The sequence below is a fragment of the Siniperca chuatsi genome, linkage group LG24 (genome assembly GCF_020085105.1).
Source record: "Siniperca chuatsi isolate FFG_IHB_CAS linkage group LG24, ASM2008510v1, whole genome shotgun sequence".
NCBI lineage: Eukaryota > Metazoa > Chordata > Actinopteri > Centrarchiformes > Sinipercidae > Siniperca > Siniperca chuatsi.
In genome coordinates, this window is record NC_058065.1 from 2,855,344 (window position 1) to 2,870,310 (window position 14,967).

The following is a 14,967-nucleotide window of genomic DNA, read 5'->3' on the forward strand; positions in this document are numbered from 1 at the left end:
TGCTCTCTGGAGGGGTGTTAAAGGGAATTCTGGGAAATGTAGGAAATATAGAATCATTGAGATTGAAAAGCTGAAATGTTTTGACCTTCACACACACTGATTTTTCTCTTGAGGTTGTGTTTTTTCCCAAGTTGGGGTCCTGCACAGTGAGAAAACCAAAGTTTTGGCGCGCAGGTCTGCACGCGCGCACCTGCGCTCCTGCTCATGCGTCTTAACTTGAAGACGAGGGTCCAAAGGACAGGAGTGAGCGCGCGCCTGCCCGGACAGTCTCGTGGCTCCGTGTTTGTCTGTCCTCTTGGCTGAAGGCTGACAATAAACAGATGAAGGCGGCCGCGCGGCCTGTGCAGCCCCGATGGGAGGAGAGGACAGAGCAGAGGGCAGGTCCAGCAGGGCGCGGTCTTCTTCTTGTCCCGCGGCACCTCATCTGTACTGTAGTAGGATCTCTTCCATTTCCATTTCTGCCAACAGCCCTGCGCCACAGGGACGCATTGAGAACAAACCCGAGAGGCAGAAACCGCTGCGGGGACACCCTTTGACCGCCGTGCCCAACAGACGCAGCCAGACTACGCAGCGCGCGCCTCCGTGTCTGTCTGTAGCCCTTTTCTCACAGCTTCGACACAGAAAGAAAGCTTTGAACCTGCCTGCCAAGATAAACTCACCTCGCCTATTTATGCCCCTGCCTCCGCGTGCACCCGGGACAGGAGAGCGTCAGCAGCCCAGAGGACAGGTTCAGGTCTTTCCAGCTCGTCTCCAGCGGCGCACTGGCCACTTTTACGCGCCGGGAATGGCCACTTTTGGGGACTCGGGAATGAGTCCTGCTCCGTTACCTCCACTCTAAAATTATAAAGGGGAACCCACGCGGGGGGACACGCGTCAAAAGAAAGACAGTGGTGACATTTTGGCCACCCGCCGGGGGGTTACATACCGGCCCCGGGGCGGAATGCTGCTCCCGACGCTGGTGACGTGCCTCGCCGGGTGCGCCTTTCTCCTCTCGCCGGTCAGCGAGGGTTGCGGACCGGGTAGAGGCTACGGCAAGAGGCGGTCGCCGCGGAAGCTCGCGCCACTCGCCTACAAGCAGTTCAGCCCCAACGTGGCCGAGAAGACTTTAGGGGCCAGCGGGAGATACGAAGGGAAAATAACCCGGAACTCTGAGCGCTTCAAGGAGCTCACCCCGAACTACAACCCCGACATCATCTTCAAGGATGAGGAGAACACAGGTGCCGACCGCATGATGACACAGGTAACCCTCCCGGACACCGTAGCGCCTTTTAGCCTGGTGTTTTCAGCATTAAGGTGGTATTTCGGCGCATCACTGCTGCACTTTGCCCAGTCTTTAAACGTGTGGACACTGTTATCTTTTTACGCATTTCTTGTTGACTCAAGGTTCGTCACTGCAAAGAAATCTGTCTTAACAAACACAACTGTGCTTCGCTCACATTTGTCTTAAGGATTTGAGTAAAATCTACCAAAAGTCTTCAAAGTATCACATGATTTAAATCACAGCCGCTGCCTCTCTGGAGGATTATTTCAACTTTATTAAAATAAAACTACAATTTGACGTATTTTTCCTCAAGTGAAAATGGTTTTAAGGTGGATTTTTCTTGCAGTGCTGCTCTTTGGGAAACAGATTACAAAATCAGTCTGATTGCACAACTCCTTCTTCAGCCCTGCAGCTGTTGACACGGTGGAGTTTGTTTCTGGATTGTGTAGGTGACCAGTTTGAATCCGAGCTCTCCTCTTCTGCTGCGCACGAGCTCTCAGAGGCTCACTGTGGGCAGCGCGTGCATAAAAGGGGGCAACCCCGTCTAAAAATGTATGGAAAAGCGGTCGCTCTTAATTAAAACACTATGTCCTCTGTTTTACATCGTGTTTTTGGTGGAAAAACAGCCAAAAGTCGTATTTGGTTAGAGCCCGGGTCGAGCGTGTACTGATGTTTACCGTTTTCGTTTTTAGCCCGACTGGCCAGAGTTAACAGTCGCCTTTTGGACTGTCAAAATTTTTTACGACACCGTCATTGATGTGGCCCCGGGTGGAATTTATTTGACTCCCAATTTCCCCAGGAATAAAGTATTTATATCTGGCTCTTGTGACCGCGGGCTTCCTCTCCGAGCTGCAGCGCTTATGTCCACAGACCCACGTGGGGAATGAAAGCGCGCACTCTGGTCTGGAGCTGTCACCTCGCTGCGCGCACTGCAAGAAATGTCTCTTCAGCTGGATTTAAGTGAACGAATGTACCAGATAACGTCTTTTAAATGCAAGAGGCGAGATCATGAAATAGGGATGAGTTCATTCGCTTTGTCTTTAGTGCAAATAAACCTGATTCAAGAGTTTTTAATTTCCAACATCAGCTGGAATCTTTCTGTCTGCTTTTTCTCAAGATGTTGCCACTTCTCCTAAAAACTTACTCCAAAAAAAAAGGCAAGAAAGATAAAAAAAATCAGCCCACTTGAGCCTTGTTAATGAAATATAAAGATCAGACAGCCGTTTCGGTGAAACGGGCCACTTTTTGCAGCGCGCGAGCCGCGGCGCGTCGACGGCGCTGACCTGCACACAATTTATGGGCTCCAAGCCGCAGCGGACAGCGTCCTGTTTGTCTTTTACTATTCCGCGTTACTTTTTTTGTTTGTTTTCGCAGCGCACATGTGCAAAAATAGCCCACTTCACTTGTGTTGAAGGCTTAATTATACAGCTTTTTTTTTTTTATTCGCCTTTTCCCGGGCGCTCCTGCTGCATACAGACGCGACTGTTCACCGGCGAAGCCGCGCTGCAAAAAGTGTCCTCCTCCACATTTAACGCGGCCTTTTTAACGAGCTCAGTTTTCTCTTCAAAGCGCGTGTAAAGAAATGGGAAAAGTGCACGATTATTTCACTTATTTCCAATAAATTATCACTAATTTCAGGGATTTCTGACGCGTAAAGATTTCTCAAAAAAAAAAAAAAAAAAGAAGGAAGATCGCCCCGTTTTCTGGAAAAACCACGTTCTTTGATTTAAGAAAACAATCAAATTGCGATGAAATCGAGAGAAGACACTTCGGGTTTTGCAGATTTTGTCCCCCTCATCTCAAGAAAACAAGACTTTTAGACGCCACATGAGACTGTCTGACGCGTTCAGAAGGACATTTTTTGCAGCGCGAAGGTGTGCAGAGGCGCGTGCTGTCGGCCCGCGCGTCCAATGTTTGTGCAGCCAGCGGTTTAGTGCCCGAGCCGCTCCTGCAGAAACCCCCGATCTGTACACCTTGAAAGGAAAACCAACAAAATCTATCGTCTGATTTATGAAGTCCAGCTCGTTGCTCTGACCGCAGAGAGAAAACATCGGTCGCTGAAATCCACAATGAACACCGTGAAAAGGCATCTGTGGCCAGCGAGCCACGAGCTATTCTTATCACAGCCGGCGTGGAAAACGCGTTTTATAGCGTTTAATCCCACTTTTCACTCTTAATTAGATTCATGAACCGCCGCATCACTGAGAGAACCAGTCATGCAGCCTTGATTTAATAAGACTTCAGACTGTAATTTTGATTTCTTTCATTTGGTCTGTCAGTCAAGTGAAATAAAACCCAACAGATTAAACTTCCCTCCGGGTTTAATCTTAATGGAGGCATTTATGGCCTTTAAAAGGTTCTTATTTTGACCTTTGATTGACCAGAAACATGTAATTTCACCGGATGTGAGCAGATCTTAAGTAAGTAATTGTGACTTATAGAATAGTTTCCTGTCAGGGAAATTAAACTGTTTAAATTATCATTTTACAAATTACATAAAAATGCCAACATGCTCAATTCCTCCAAGTTTCATCAAAATCAAACAGGTAGAGTGGGAGATATGCTGGGTTAAAGTTAAAAAAATACCAAAAGAAATAAATGAAATAACACTTTGGTCAAACCTTTGGTGTCAATCTGTGTTATTCAAAGCCTCATCCATCCAAATCCAACTTAATTCATATTCCTAAATATCTGGACTCATCCTCCTGGTGACAACTGCTCCCTGTTTAGACCAATCTGTGCCTTCTTGTTTTAATAAATTACTATAGTAGGGTTTCAGACCTCTGAATCATCCACTTTGCCAATTTGTGCATCGATTTAAATGAATATTTTCACTTTTTAGAGAAACAATCGACCAATCAGAGCTTTGGATTAGCTTCCTTTGTAGCTGCTAGCTGTAGCAGATAATGGATATAAAAATGGAAATTAGCGTGGGAGAGTTGGACACAGCTGTACAAGTCAGCTTACAGTAAAAACTACTCTGAAATCGACATTTTTCTTTAAGCTAACTGCTCATAGCGACCCTACAGCTGCTTCCATTTAGACTCAAAATGGCGTCTGCGGTGGGCTACTTCACTCCCACAGGTTGAGGCAAAACAAAATAACCTGCTTCCCAACAAGACATTGATTTTAATCATGACAATTGACATTAATTTCAGGCTGAATTAGTTTAATGAATAAAAAAAGCAATGCAGTCTGATTGGCAGGCTATTCCTCCGCTATGTTTGTGAAAACTGGACAAGCTGAGGTAACTGTTCAAAATGGCCTGGCCTTCATTTGGTCAGTGTCTTGAAATTTCATCTTTGAGTGTGAAATAGGAACCTCATGCCATATTAAAATGAATCCCCCACACATTTGTGAAAATAGGTTGAGATGGTCAAAACTGGACACATCAAGTCTCAGAACAGCCCCCTCTGCAGGCTAATATGTGCAGTTTTTTAATGAAGTCTGAGAGCTGGCTGAGATGTCTTCAGCTCTTCTCACACAGCCCTCCTTTGGTCAGCTGATAAAACTCATCATCTTGTTAAATTTACCCCCAAATTGTTTTAACGTCACATTGCTTCCACTTTGAACCAATCTGTGCCTTTAAAAAAAATAAAAAATAAAAAAAGATTTCTCCTCCTACGCTTGTGAAAACTTATTGGCTCCTAAACGTCGGACCTCGTTGTCCTGTTAAATTTAGCCAAAACTGGTCTCTTGGCACAAATCTCCCCCTTTATTTTGTGAAAATCAGACCAGGTGTATTTGAGATGTCACTACCTGAGATAAATCCTGCTTGACGCCCCAGCCGCCCTGACAATGCAGCCTGGGTGTGGATTAGATACACGGAGCCAACTGGAGGATTTATTTGCGAGAGCTGGAGCGGGAGGGAGTTGAATGAGTCCTTCAATAGGCCCTCTCACCTTCTGTTTGCTCACCCCGACCAGACTCCAGGTTTAGAGGGACGCTGAGGACCTCTTGTTCACGTAGCAGCCATCCCCTTGACCCCCTCCCCATCACCAACCACCCTATAACCTCACAGTCCCCCTTCACCCCTCCATCCGTCCTTAACATAGCTCCCTTCGCTCACCACAGAGAGCAAACATGAGGCCGAGCTGGGACAGCAGGGGTGCATTGTGGGAAGGCTGCAGCCGCAGACAAGGGGGAGAGGGGTGACGGGGATTTGGTGAAGTGGATGGGGGTAAGCAGAAGGCCTCTTTGTAGCACATCTACTCTCTGATTGGTTTCAAAGTTCAGGCTCAGAGTGCAGCAGTGGTGGGCGGGGCCTAAACAAACAGCAGGAAGGAGTTCAAAGGTCAAGTCTGCAGTCTGTGAGGACACTCCTGTGATCATACAGGAGAATAACAAATAATAATGTGACAGGAGGGTCAACAAGCAATACATCCAACCATAAACTGAGCACATAAAACAGAGAAAAGGTTTGTTCCACACGCCCTGTAAACATGAACGTGCCTGCTGGAATCAAAACCTCAGAACATGAGAGATTTAAAAATGCCAAATTTCCTAAATTCAATGCAACTACCATCACTTTGATTCCACACAGCTTAGTTCATCCCCGCCAGATCAAGGATGTGTTATATGTAGGTCGACACGTCCTGACACGACGACCAAGAGGAAAAACGCTGTTAAAGTTCGTTCGTCGTTTCAGGTTTAGAAAATACAGATATTGTTTCTTCAGGACCGGGCTATAAAAAACATCAGACACAACATAAAACCATTCTAAGTGTATGGGCATATTGAAAATCTGAGTGCAGTAAACGATTTGAATTCAAATAAAGTGCATAAAACAGAGTAACAAGGTAAAATAAGGTATTTATATGTAAAATGATTTATACAAAAGCCTGAAATTCCACAGGAACGAACTCTCGGCTTAGTTATTAAGGGAGAGCGAGGAAGACGTTACTGCAGGTTTTCCAGAATAAAAGCCCTCCGGAAAACCGTAAAGCCAGGTGGGACGACACTGACCTGCTGATACCTGCTAATATCTGTCTCCATAGCAACCGACCTTTATTTTACAAAGAGGGCAAAACCTGTCAGACATGAAGTCATCACTCTGAGGTTGATTCTGAGATTTTTCTCCCAGTTTATGGCCATATATGAACATAGATAGTTTATATATATATATATATATATATAATCTTAATGCTACAGCAGTTCCCACTATGTTCTTGTGGCTGAATGGGAGCAAATCGCTGCAGCAGGTTCCACATCTGGTGGAAAAGACTGTTATGGCAACACATTAATGAACATGGTTTTGGAAATAGAAGTTCAACTATCACATATGACTGTAAGGTTCAGGTGGCCATAAACTTTTGGCCATATAGTGTTTGTTTACATACTTCATATCCGATATTTGTTAAATACACGTGCAAAAAAATAGATTTGTACACAGACGATAATATTTATGTAGACATGCAAGACATAAGACAGATGTGTCTCTTTTGCTGCAGCGCTGCAAAGACAGGCTGAACTCTCTGGCCATCTCGGTGATGAACCTGTGGCCCGGGGTCCGGCTGCGGGTCACCGAGGGCTGGGACGAGGACGGCCACCACTCGGAGGAGTCTCTGCACTACGAGGGCCGGGCGGTGGACATCACCACCTCGGACCGGGACAGGAACAAGTACGCCATGCTGGCGCGACTGGCGGTGGAGGCCGGGTTTGACTGGGTCTACTACGAGTCCAAGGCACACATCCACTGCAGCGTCAAGTCAGGTGAGGGAGGACAGGTGCTTTTGTTAAGAGGAATGTTTTCCAGAGAGCCTGCAGACACCCTGGTCTGCAGCTCAAAGGAAAGGCCTCAGTATGCTTCCAACGGACGAGTTCGTACGACGTGTTGTCAGACCACGTCTACAGATGTTTAGATATATTCCAAACGGACCCACCTGAAGTCACTGTTAGACGATCCACCGAGCACTTACTCTGAGGCATACTGAGATCTTTAAGATACATTCAAACTGAAGAAATCAGGAAAGAAGCTGGATCATTTTAAAAAGTTGCATCCCCTTTCCCAACCCTGACTAATTTGAAGCAGTGGATCAACATAGTGAGGAAACGTTTTTAATGACTGTTGAACGTATCGAATCTGCGAAGCTCTCTTACAACATCCGTTCAACGCAGCTAAAGCATGATTAACGTGTTAATGGCTATGTTTAGGTAACTCACGGTGTTTGGTTAAGGTTAGGAAAAGATCTTTAAAAAGGTCAACAGTGACTTGAGACAGTTTACTTTTTCATTATTTAACCAGGACTGTGACCTTTCCCGAACCTTAACCAAAGTGTTTTGTAGGACACGAACTCCCAGTCTGGTACCAGCTATACTTTTTCAAGTCCAGTGTGTACTGGGACTGAACTGGTGCACAGGAGAAAACCACAGCCTCGCACTCGGAGTTGACAAAAGCCCTCCTACTCAGCTTTGATGTATTACTAATCTAACTGCCAGCAATCTGAATGGAAGCTTTGCAGCCTTAAACAGCATTACAAAACCAGTACTGTGTGACAAGTTTTGGTGGTGGTGATACATGTTTTCCCCTTGTGGCATGTTTATATTCCTCAGAGTTAAGTATTGTTTTGGTATCAAAACTCAAGTATCATATCTGCAGGAGTAGGAGTGCTTTTCTGTTTAAGGTTAAAAGACTGACGGCCGCTTTTGTCGGGAACTGCTGCCGCTGCCTTTTCCTGTCTTTCTAACATTTTTAGTTTCACTCCTCTGTCCCTGATTGCTAACTTTCTACTTGCTTGCATCTTCAAGTATGTGGGCACTTGCTAGCTCTTACATTTCCCCTCTTCTTCATCTGTCTCATCTGCCACTCACCCCATATATCCTCAGGTTAGGCCAAGTTCTACATCACGCCTAAGTTTTTGCTTCTGTGAGCTGTTTGTGGCTTTTTTGCTTTCCTCACGCAGAAGCCGGCTCATCTATACAACCACGTATCAGGTCATTTTAGAAAAGTAAAATGCAGAAATCAGGACAATGAAGCCTGGGAATTTAGACTTTGAGAATGAGAAACTCTAGATTAGCATATATAAGACATTTCAAATACAACCACATAAAAGCTAGCAAAGAAGCTAGGTAGTTTATGAGATGCTCAGCACAAGGAGTAGATAAACTAGGCTATAGTGGTAGTAGTTTGGTGCTGGTCGCTATCTTTGTGAGTTAGTAGAGCCAGAAAATCCTAACAGAGTAACGAAGTGGAAGAAGCTGTTTCAGGCGTCCAGGGTTCAGGAAATAAAAGTCTGGTTCATTTTCTGCACAGACGAGAGTGCTGGAGCTCTTCTTTGGCTTTGGATGGACATAAAACTCCTCTGGTTGAATCATCAGTACAAACGATGAACAACTGCATTAGAATATATTGATTAAAAAGTCAAAGGTGCATAAAAAACTGAAGGAGAGAAGTTAGCTACGATTCCCAAGGTGCATTTCAGTAAGAAGCATCCAATCACTGAGCTTAAAACTCGGGTACAGAGGCTAAACATTACATTTGGTAGAAATAATCGGCGGATTCTGGGCCAGTTTTGGATGAATCTGGCAACTCTGGCGCTGGGTTTTGTTCCCCATTCCAGTTGTACTGCTCTGAGTCAAGCCTCTAACAAGCTTCTTCTCCGTGGCAACACCAGCTGAGGCTCATGGGTACTGTAGTAAGTAAAGCCATCTGCAGAACCAAAATGTGAGAAAAACACGATTGCTGAGAAAAGAAGTTGAAATAATTTAAACTGGTGGCCGCAACGTAAATTCAAAGTATTGTTAAATACTTTGAATATACTTTGAGACTCCCGTGTTTCTGTGTTAAGCTCTACTTTCTTTCAGTAGCTTTTAGCTTTTTGACGTGCAGCTTGAGATAGCAGCAAGAGTTAACACAAGAGTCTTCTTCCAGAAAAGATTACCGGGTACAGCTTGCATGTTAATACTAAGGGGAAATTGGCTCCTTGTTGTATGAAATCAGCTGCCGAGGTCACACACATTCGCATTAAGGTTCGACATACTCAGCCTAGTGTCTGTTCATAACCACAAATGTGCAGCTAGCATGAAAAGTAACACAAATGTGCCATCCAGAAGTGGACACACACATATGCTGAAAGTCACACACACTTGTAAAAATGCATCAAAATTGAAACGCCCCCTTTAACGCACCCCCTGACACATTTTACACTGAGTGGTAACTGAGATTTTCCTTTTCTTTTCCCCTCTTTCTTTCTCCTTTTTCCTACTTTATCTCTCTTTTTCCTTCCTGTTCCCTCTCCTCCTCTCTCCTTCCCTCCCAGATCGGGTTGCGAGGGCCCAGTCCTTGACTTGATCAGAAGGGCAACCAATCAAGTTGGTATTTTTTTTCATGTTTTTGATTTCTCCTTTTTGTTTCTCCTGTTTTTCCTCAAAATCCCTCAAAACAAGACAAAGAAAAGAAACCGATCTCGAGAAGAAAAATCAAGCCAGCTGAGGAAAAGTTGTAACTGATGAGCTCTCCATCAACAAATCCCCCCAAATCCTTCTTAAAGGCACTCAAAGGGGGGCCGCTGGACTGTAGTCAGCAAGAGGAAACAACCACTAGGGGGCAGCAAAGCACCAGGACTGGACTGGAAAAGGGGGGAGACTGAGAAAAGGAAGAAACACAGGGATTAATGGAGCAAGTTTAACACATTTCACCTCAGACTTCTGCTGCTTTACATCAACAAGATGAGAAATATTTCTGTGGTCAAACCAGGAAGAGAGTTAGGAAGGTAATATTTTCAGTTTTTTACTACTACCATTAGAGAAAAGTCACTCTTTATTAAAAAAACAAACTATTTATGGTGCTTTTGGCTTCATAATGTAGAACAGTGTCTATATGATGAAGCATATGGCTCAGGATTAGATTTTAAATCCATTGCTCTTGCAAAGGAATCAACAGCCAACGTGGAATAGATGTTTCATGAGAGGCTGCATCTCTTCATCACACTTTCAGAGGATTTAAACCGTTTTTATTTATTTATTTAACCATTTAACTTGATATACATTATCTCTTTTGCAAGAGAGACATGGCCAGCACAGAGTAATCAACACGTTATAGTCAGAGCAGAAATGTTTCAGCTACACGGGTCTGGAAACTTGAAAGTTAACTTTAAAAAATTTTTGTTCACCTCAAATGACTAATTTCTTTTTGAATTAAAAAAAACAACAAATTACCAGTACATAACATGAACCAGATTTTTTTTTAAAAATGCCCTTTAAAGGAGTTTTCTTGTAAACAAATAAATGTATGTTTACATTCAGTGTCATTGCATGAATCCTTGAGGTCTAAAAACCGCGTCGAATGTGTTTCCTTCCTCATAAAACATTTGCAAAGCCAGTTTTTTGAATATTTAAAACCGAGCATCGTCTCCATCCTTGTTTACTTGCGAGCAGTCTTCTTCTTCCCTGCCTGTGTTGGTACGTATCTTTGCTCGTTACTGCCACCGACTGTCAATCAGTGAAATACTGGTGTGTAAAAATATCACTCCATAGTGCTGCTAGTGGTCAAAAACTGCACATTTTAAAATAAAAGATGTCAAAGATAATAATGTTTATACTCGACACACAATCCAAAATATGTCCAGGTGTCTACGTCCAAAATCCAAAACACAACTGTATTATTTTATTTATACTTATACTTTATTATTAACTATATCATTACTCATGGTAAGTCTTTTTAAGCCAAAATTGTGACACAATAGTCACAGTTTTGACTTGCTAATCAAACATTTTGAGATTTACTGAGTCAAATGATGAAAAAGTAAATAAAAATTTAAACCGTTTTGATTTATCTGAGAATTTTGATTTAAAAAGTCATAATTTAGACCATTTACCATTTCATAACCTCGTAAATAAAACTTTGTAGTTCAACATTTCAACTTATTAGGAAATTCAAGAGCACAAATTAGAAAAATAAATTTAATCTTGACACCTGCCGGCCTCTGTAAAAAAATAATATTGAAAATATATTAATATATTAAAACAAATATATATATATATAATTAATTATTCATTAAATAACAATTAAATAAATATCTAAATACTAAATAAAGAATAAATTCCTGACTTCCTGAAAAAGTCATAAAAGTTTATTGTCAAATTTTAATTATATAAACCCTTTTAAAACCTTTTTTAAAAGAGCTGACACTCAACGCCAAGCATCCTGCAGTCCAGTCTGCTTCTTTAAACCTGGGGGAGACGTTTTTAATCGTACTGGAGTTGAACTGGAGTCCTGTGTCGGTTTGTCAGATGATTAACCTGCTGGCTGATTTTCCCGCTCGGCTCCTTCCTCCTTCAGGTGACTTATCTTATCACCTGGCCTTGGCTTTCCTACCTTCCCCAAATATTTATCCCCAGATAGACTTGAGACAGTCCTCAAGTGTCACTTTCAAGTGTGCGGACTCATTGTCTCGAACACAATCCTGCCTGGACACACATGTACACACACACAAAGTCTTTTTTCAGGGCTGCAAACAGGAGCCTTTATCTGGTTATTGCTCTTTTATGTCCAGTGGAGGAAAGAAAAAAGTCAATATTTAGCTAAAGGGAGTTGAAAAGATTTATTGTGTGCTAAAGGCCTTTTGTATGGAAGTCCATTCCTGTCAGGACAATAAAAAAAGGAACATTGATGAAATGTTAGGAATGGCAAAAATCGAAATACTCATTTAAATGTTTGACCTTTGTTAAGTCAAAATGATGAGATAATAATTTAACACAGTTATGAGTCAGAAACTATGAGAAACTAAGTCAAAATGTTTACTTCAGTCAAATTTATGAGAAGGCAAGTCAGAAATGCGAGATTCTACGTCAAAGTTGATATTTCTTTATGTCAAAATTTACTTTTTAAGTCAAAATTATGACTTTCCAAATCAAAATTCATGAGATAAGTCAAAGTTTGATTTGTTTAAGTCACTCCTATGAGATACTTAGACACAATTATGACTTATTAATTCAAAATCTACTTTTAAAGTCAAATATAAGTCAAACGTTTGACTTTTTAAATGCAATTAAGAGATTATAAATCAAATTATGAGATTGTGAGTCAAATGTATTAGATAGCAAGTCAAAATTAAACCATAATGTAATCAAAATAATGAAGTACAAAGTCAAGATTATGATTTTAAGTCATAATTGTGACTTACTAACATCAAAAGTATCAAAAAGTACTTTTTAAGTCACAATTACAAGATAATAATCAAATTTTAAAATTCAAAATTATGAGACAGTAAGTCAGAATGTCTGCCATGTTATAATTCTGACTTACTATCTCAGCATTATAACATAGTGTCTCATAATTTGGAATCAAAAAGTCATAAAAAGTTAAAATTATCATTTCTAACTTTATTATTTTTTTTCTTATTCTGGCAGGAATGAGCCTCCATACTTCAGGACGTCCTGTTTAACCTCCTCGTCTCTCTCTCTCTCGCTGTCTTTCAGACCACTCAGTGGCAGCTAAATCTGGAGGTTGTTTCCCCGGCGAGGCCTTGGTCGCGCTGGAGAGCGGCGGGCAGAAGTCCATCGGTGACCTGCGACCTGGCGAGCGCGTCCTGGCCTCGGCAGGCAGCGATGGCAGCGGGGAGCTGGTTTACAGTGAAGTCCTGGCCTTCCTGGACCACGACCCTGTGACCCGGAAGCTCTTCTACACCCTGCAGACAGAAGCTGGAGCCCATCTCTCGCTCACCGCCGCCCACCTGATATTTGTGTCCGAGGGAAACTGCTCAGAGGGGGCGGTGCCGGCCCGTGGCGCCCTCAGGACTGTGTACGCCAGCGACGCCCAGCCGGGACAGTGTGTGCTGGTGTCAGAGGGCAAAGCGGGACAGAGGCACAGCGAGGGGCGTCTGTCTCAGATCACCCGGGTCAGCGTGAAGGACAGCAGGGGGGCGTTTGCACCGCTGACCCAGCAGGGGACGTTGGTGGTGGATGGGGTGGTGGCGTCCTGCTATGCGGTGGTGGACCAGCACTCCCTGGCTCACTGGGCCTTCTCGCCACTCCGGCTGATTCACAGCTGGACTGGATCCACTGGGAGCCACAGTGACGGGATCCACTGGTACTCGCGGCTTTTACACTGGCTGGGGAGGATGCTGCTGGACTCGGGACGCTTCCACCCGCTGGGTGTGGCACAGGACGACAGGTGAGGAAGGAAAAAGGGTAACACGGGTGGACACTTTTATCAAAAAGGAACCTGAACCCCTCACTTTGTAACTGGGATGACCCCAAATACAAGCCTGTAGAGCTGTACGAGACCACGATGAACCAGCTGACGAGGTGGGAGACGTCCTGCTGAGGCCTGATGGGAGTTTTTCAGCGGGACAAAGAGGGAAGAACAAGCTGTGAACTGACAGATGAATTCTCCCAAAACCACAGACACAGACAGCAAATATAAGAGCATTCAGAGGCAGAATGAGCTCAAACAAGCGTGGATGTTTCAAAGACTTTTGGTGACACTTGTATCCTTAAAACACTATGAAACAATAATCCCTTAAAATACCCTTAAAGCCTTAATCTACCCTTGAAAACACAAGTATGGGAGCCAGAGAACCTTTAATTTGTCCATTAATTTGAAAAACTGAGCCCCTTAAAAACACTTTCATTTCAAAAGCCCTTAATTAACAAATGAAGCAGAGGTACGTGACTTCCTCCATAATTAGTTAGTTCTCATTTTAAGGAGTTATTGTTGGGATTTAGGTGATTTAATGGGTTTTCTTTGTGGATTAAAGCGGTAAAAAAAAAAAAAAAACTTTACCCAAAGCCATCCCCCTTAAATGAAAAATTAAAAACACTTTTTAAGGTATAAATTAAGGGATGGTTTTCATGTTATATGGTCAGTTTTAGGGGTTTTTCACCACTTACAAAGCCCTTAAACCATACAGATAATCCATTAAACATACCATATTATATTACAGTTAATTATCCACATTACAAATACCTTAATTGCATCACTATTGTTGCTTAAATGAATGAAACCTTTAAAATGTACCAAATCGCATGAAAGCCATTCCTGGATTTTCATATTAATTGAAAAATTAAGGTGCTTTTAAGGCCTGCTGTAAACTGAGGGACGGCTTTCGTGTTGTTTTGGTCCACTTTAAGAGGTTTTTAACCCTCAAAAATCCTTAATCTGTGCAGAAAACCCATTAAAATCCCTTAATATAATACAATCCATGATTCTATGAATTCATTTACCATTAATCTGGAGTGAACCTTTTGAAATACCTGAAATCTGAGTAAGAATCCCTTTAAATAGCGTACACCTGTACATGAACCCAACCTTAAAAAAAAACATTGATAATTAGTTGATTTGTCAAATATGTAAAACATAATGTGTAATTTAAAGGGAAAGTTATTGGTCAATTTAAATGTGTTTTACCCCTTAAAAAGCCCTCAAACGACGCAGATAATCAATGAAAAGATGTAATATATTACAATGTCCCATTAAAACATCTTAATTACTTAAACAGAAAGGGTTTCAAGGTAAACCTTTAAGGGATTTAGTTTCATGGTGAAGTCCACAGGGATGTTGTTCTCTTTGTATGTAACATTACAGCTTTAATACAGCGATTTTTAGAATAAATGATAGAGTGTATTTAAATGTTATTTGTTTACAGAAATCCAATAATGTTTATGAAGTTATTATAGGTGAAGAGATATTAAAAAGATTTATTTTTGAAATTAAATTATATGGAAATGAGCTGTGTGTTGTTTCATTTGTTCATTGTCTGATGCAG

General features: G+C 42.4%; 1 protein-coding gene across 1 annotated transcript; it reads left to right on the forward strand.

Annotated features, from left to right (window-relative positions):
* Positions 1-100: 100 nt before the first annotated feature.
* LOC122871823 (indian hedgehog B protein-like) lies at positions 101-14,930 on the forward strand. Its single transcript, XM_044187240.1, has 3 exons — positions 101-1,240; positions 6,712-6,973; positions 12,680-14,930. The coding sequence occupies exons 1-3, from the start codon at positions 941-943 to the stop codon at positions 13,375-13,377; spliced, it is 1,260 nt and encodes a 419-aa protein (XP_044043175.1). The 5' UTR covers positions 101-940; the 3' UTR covers positions 13,378-14,930.
* Positions 14,931-14,967: the final 37 nt, after the last annotated feature.

Bases quoted from the DNA above. Each gene is read 5' to 3' on its own strand.
- LOC122871823 (XM_044187240.1), top strand. From the start codon at position 941: ATGCTGCTCCCGACGCTGGTGACGTGCCTCGCCGGGTGCGCCTTTCTC. The intron at 1,241-6,711 runs GTAACCCTCCCG...CTTTTGCTGCAG, and splicing joins CCGACCGCATGATGACACAG to CGCTGCAAAGACAGGCTGAA. The intron at 6,974-12,679 runs GTGAGGGAGGAC...GCTGTCTTTCAG, and splicing joins CCACTGCAGCGTCAAGTCAG to ACCACTCAGTGGCAGCTAAA.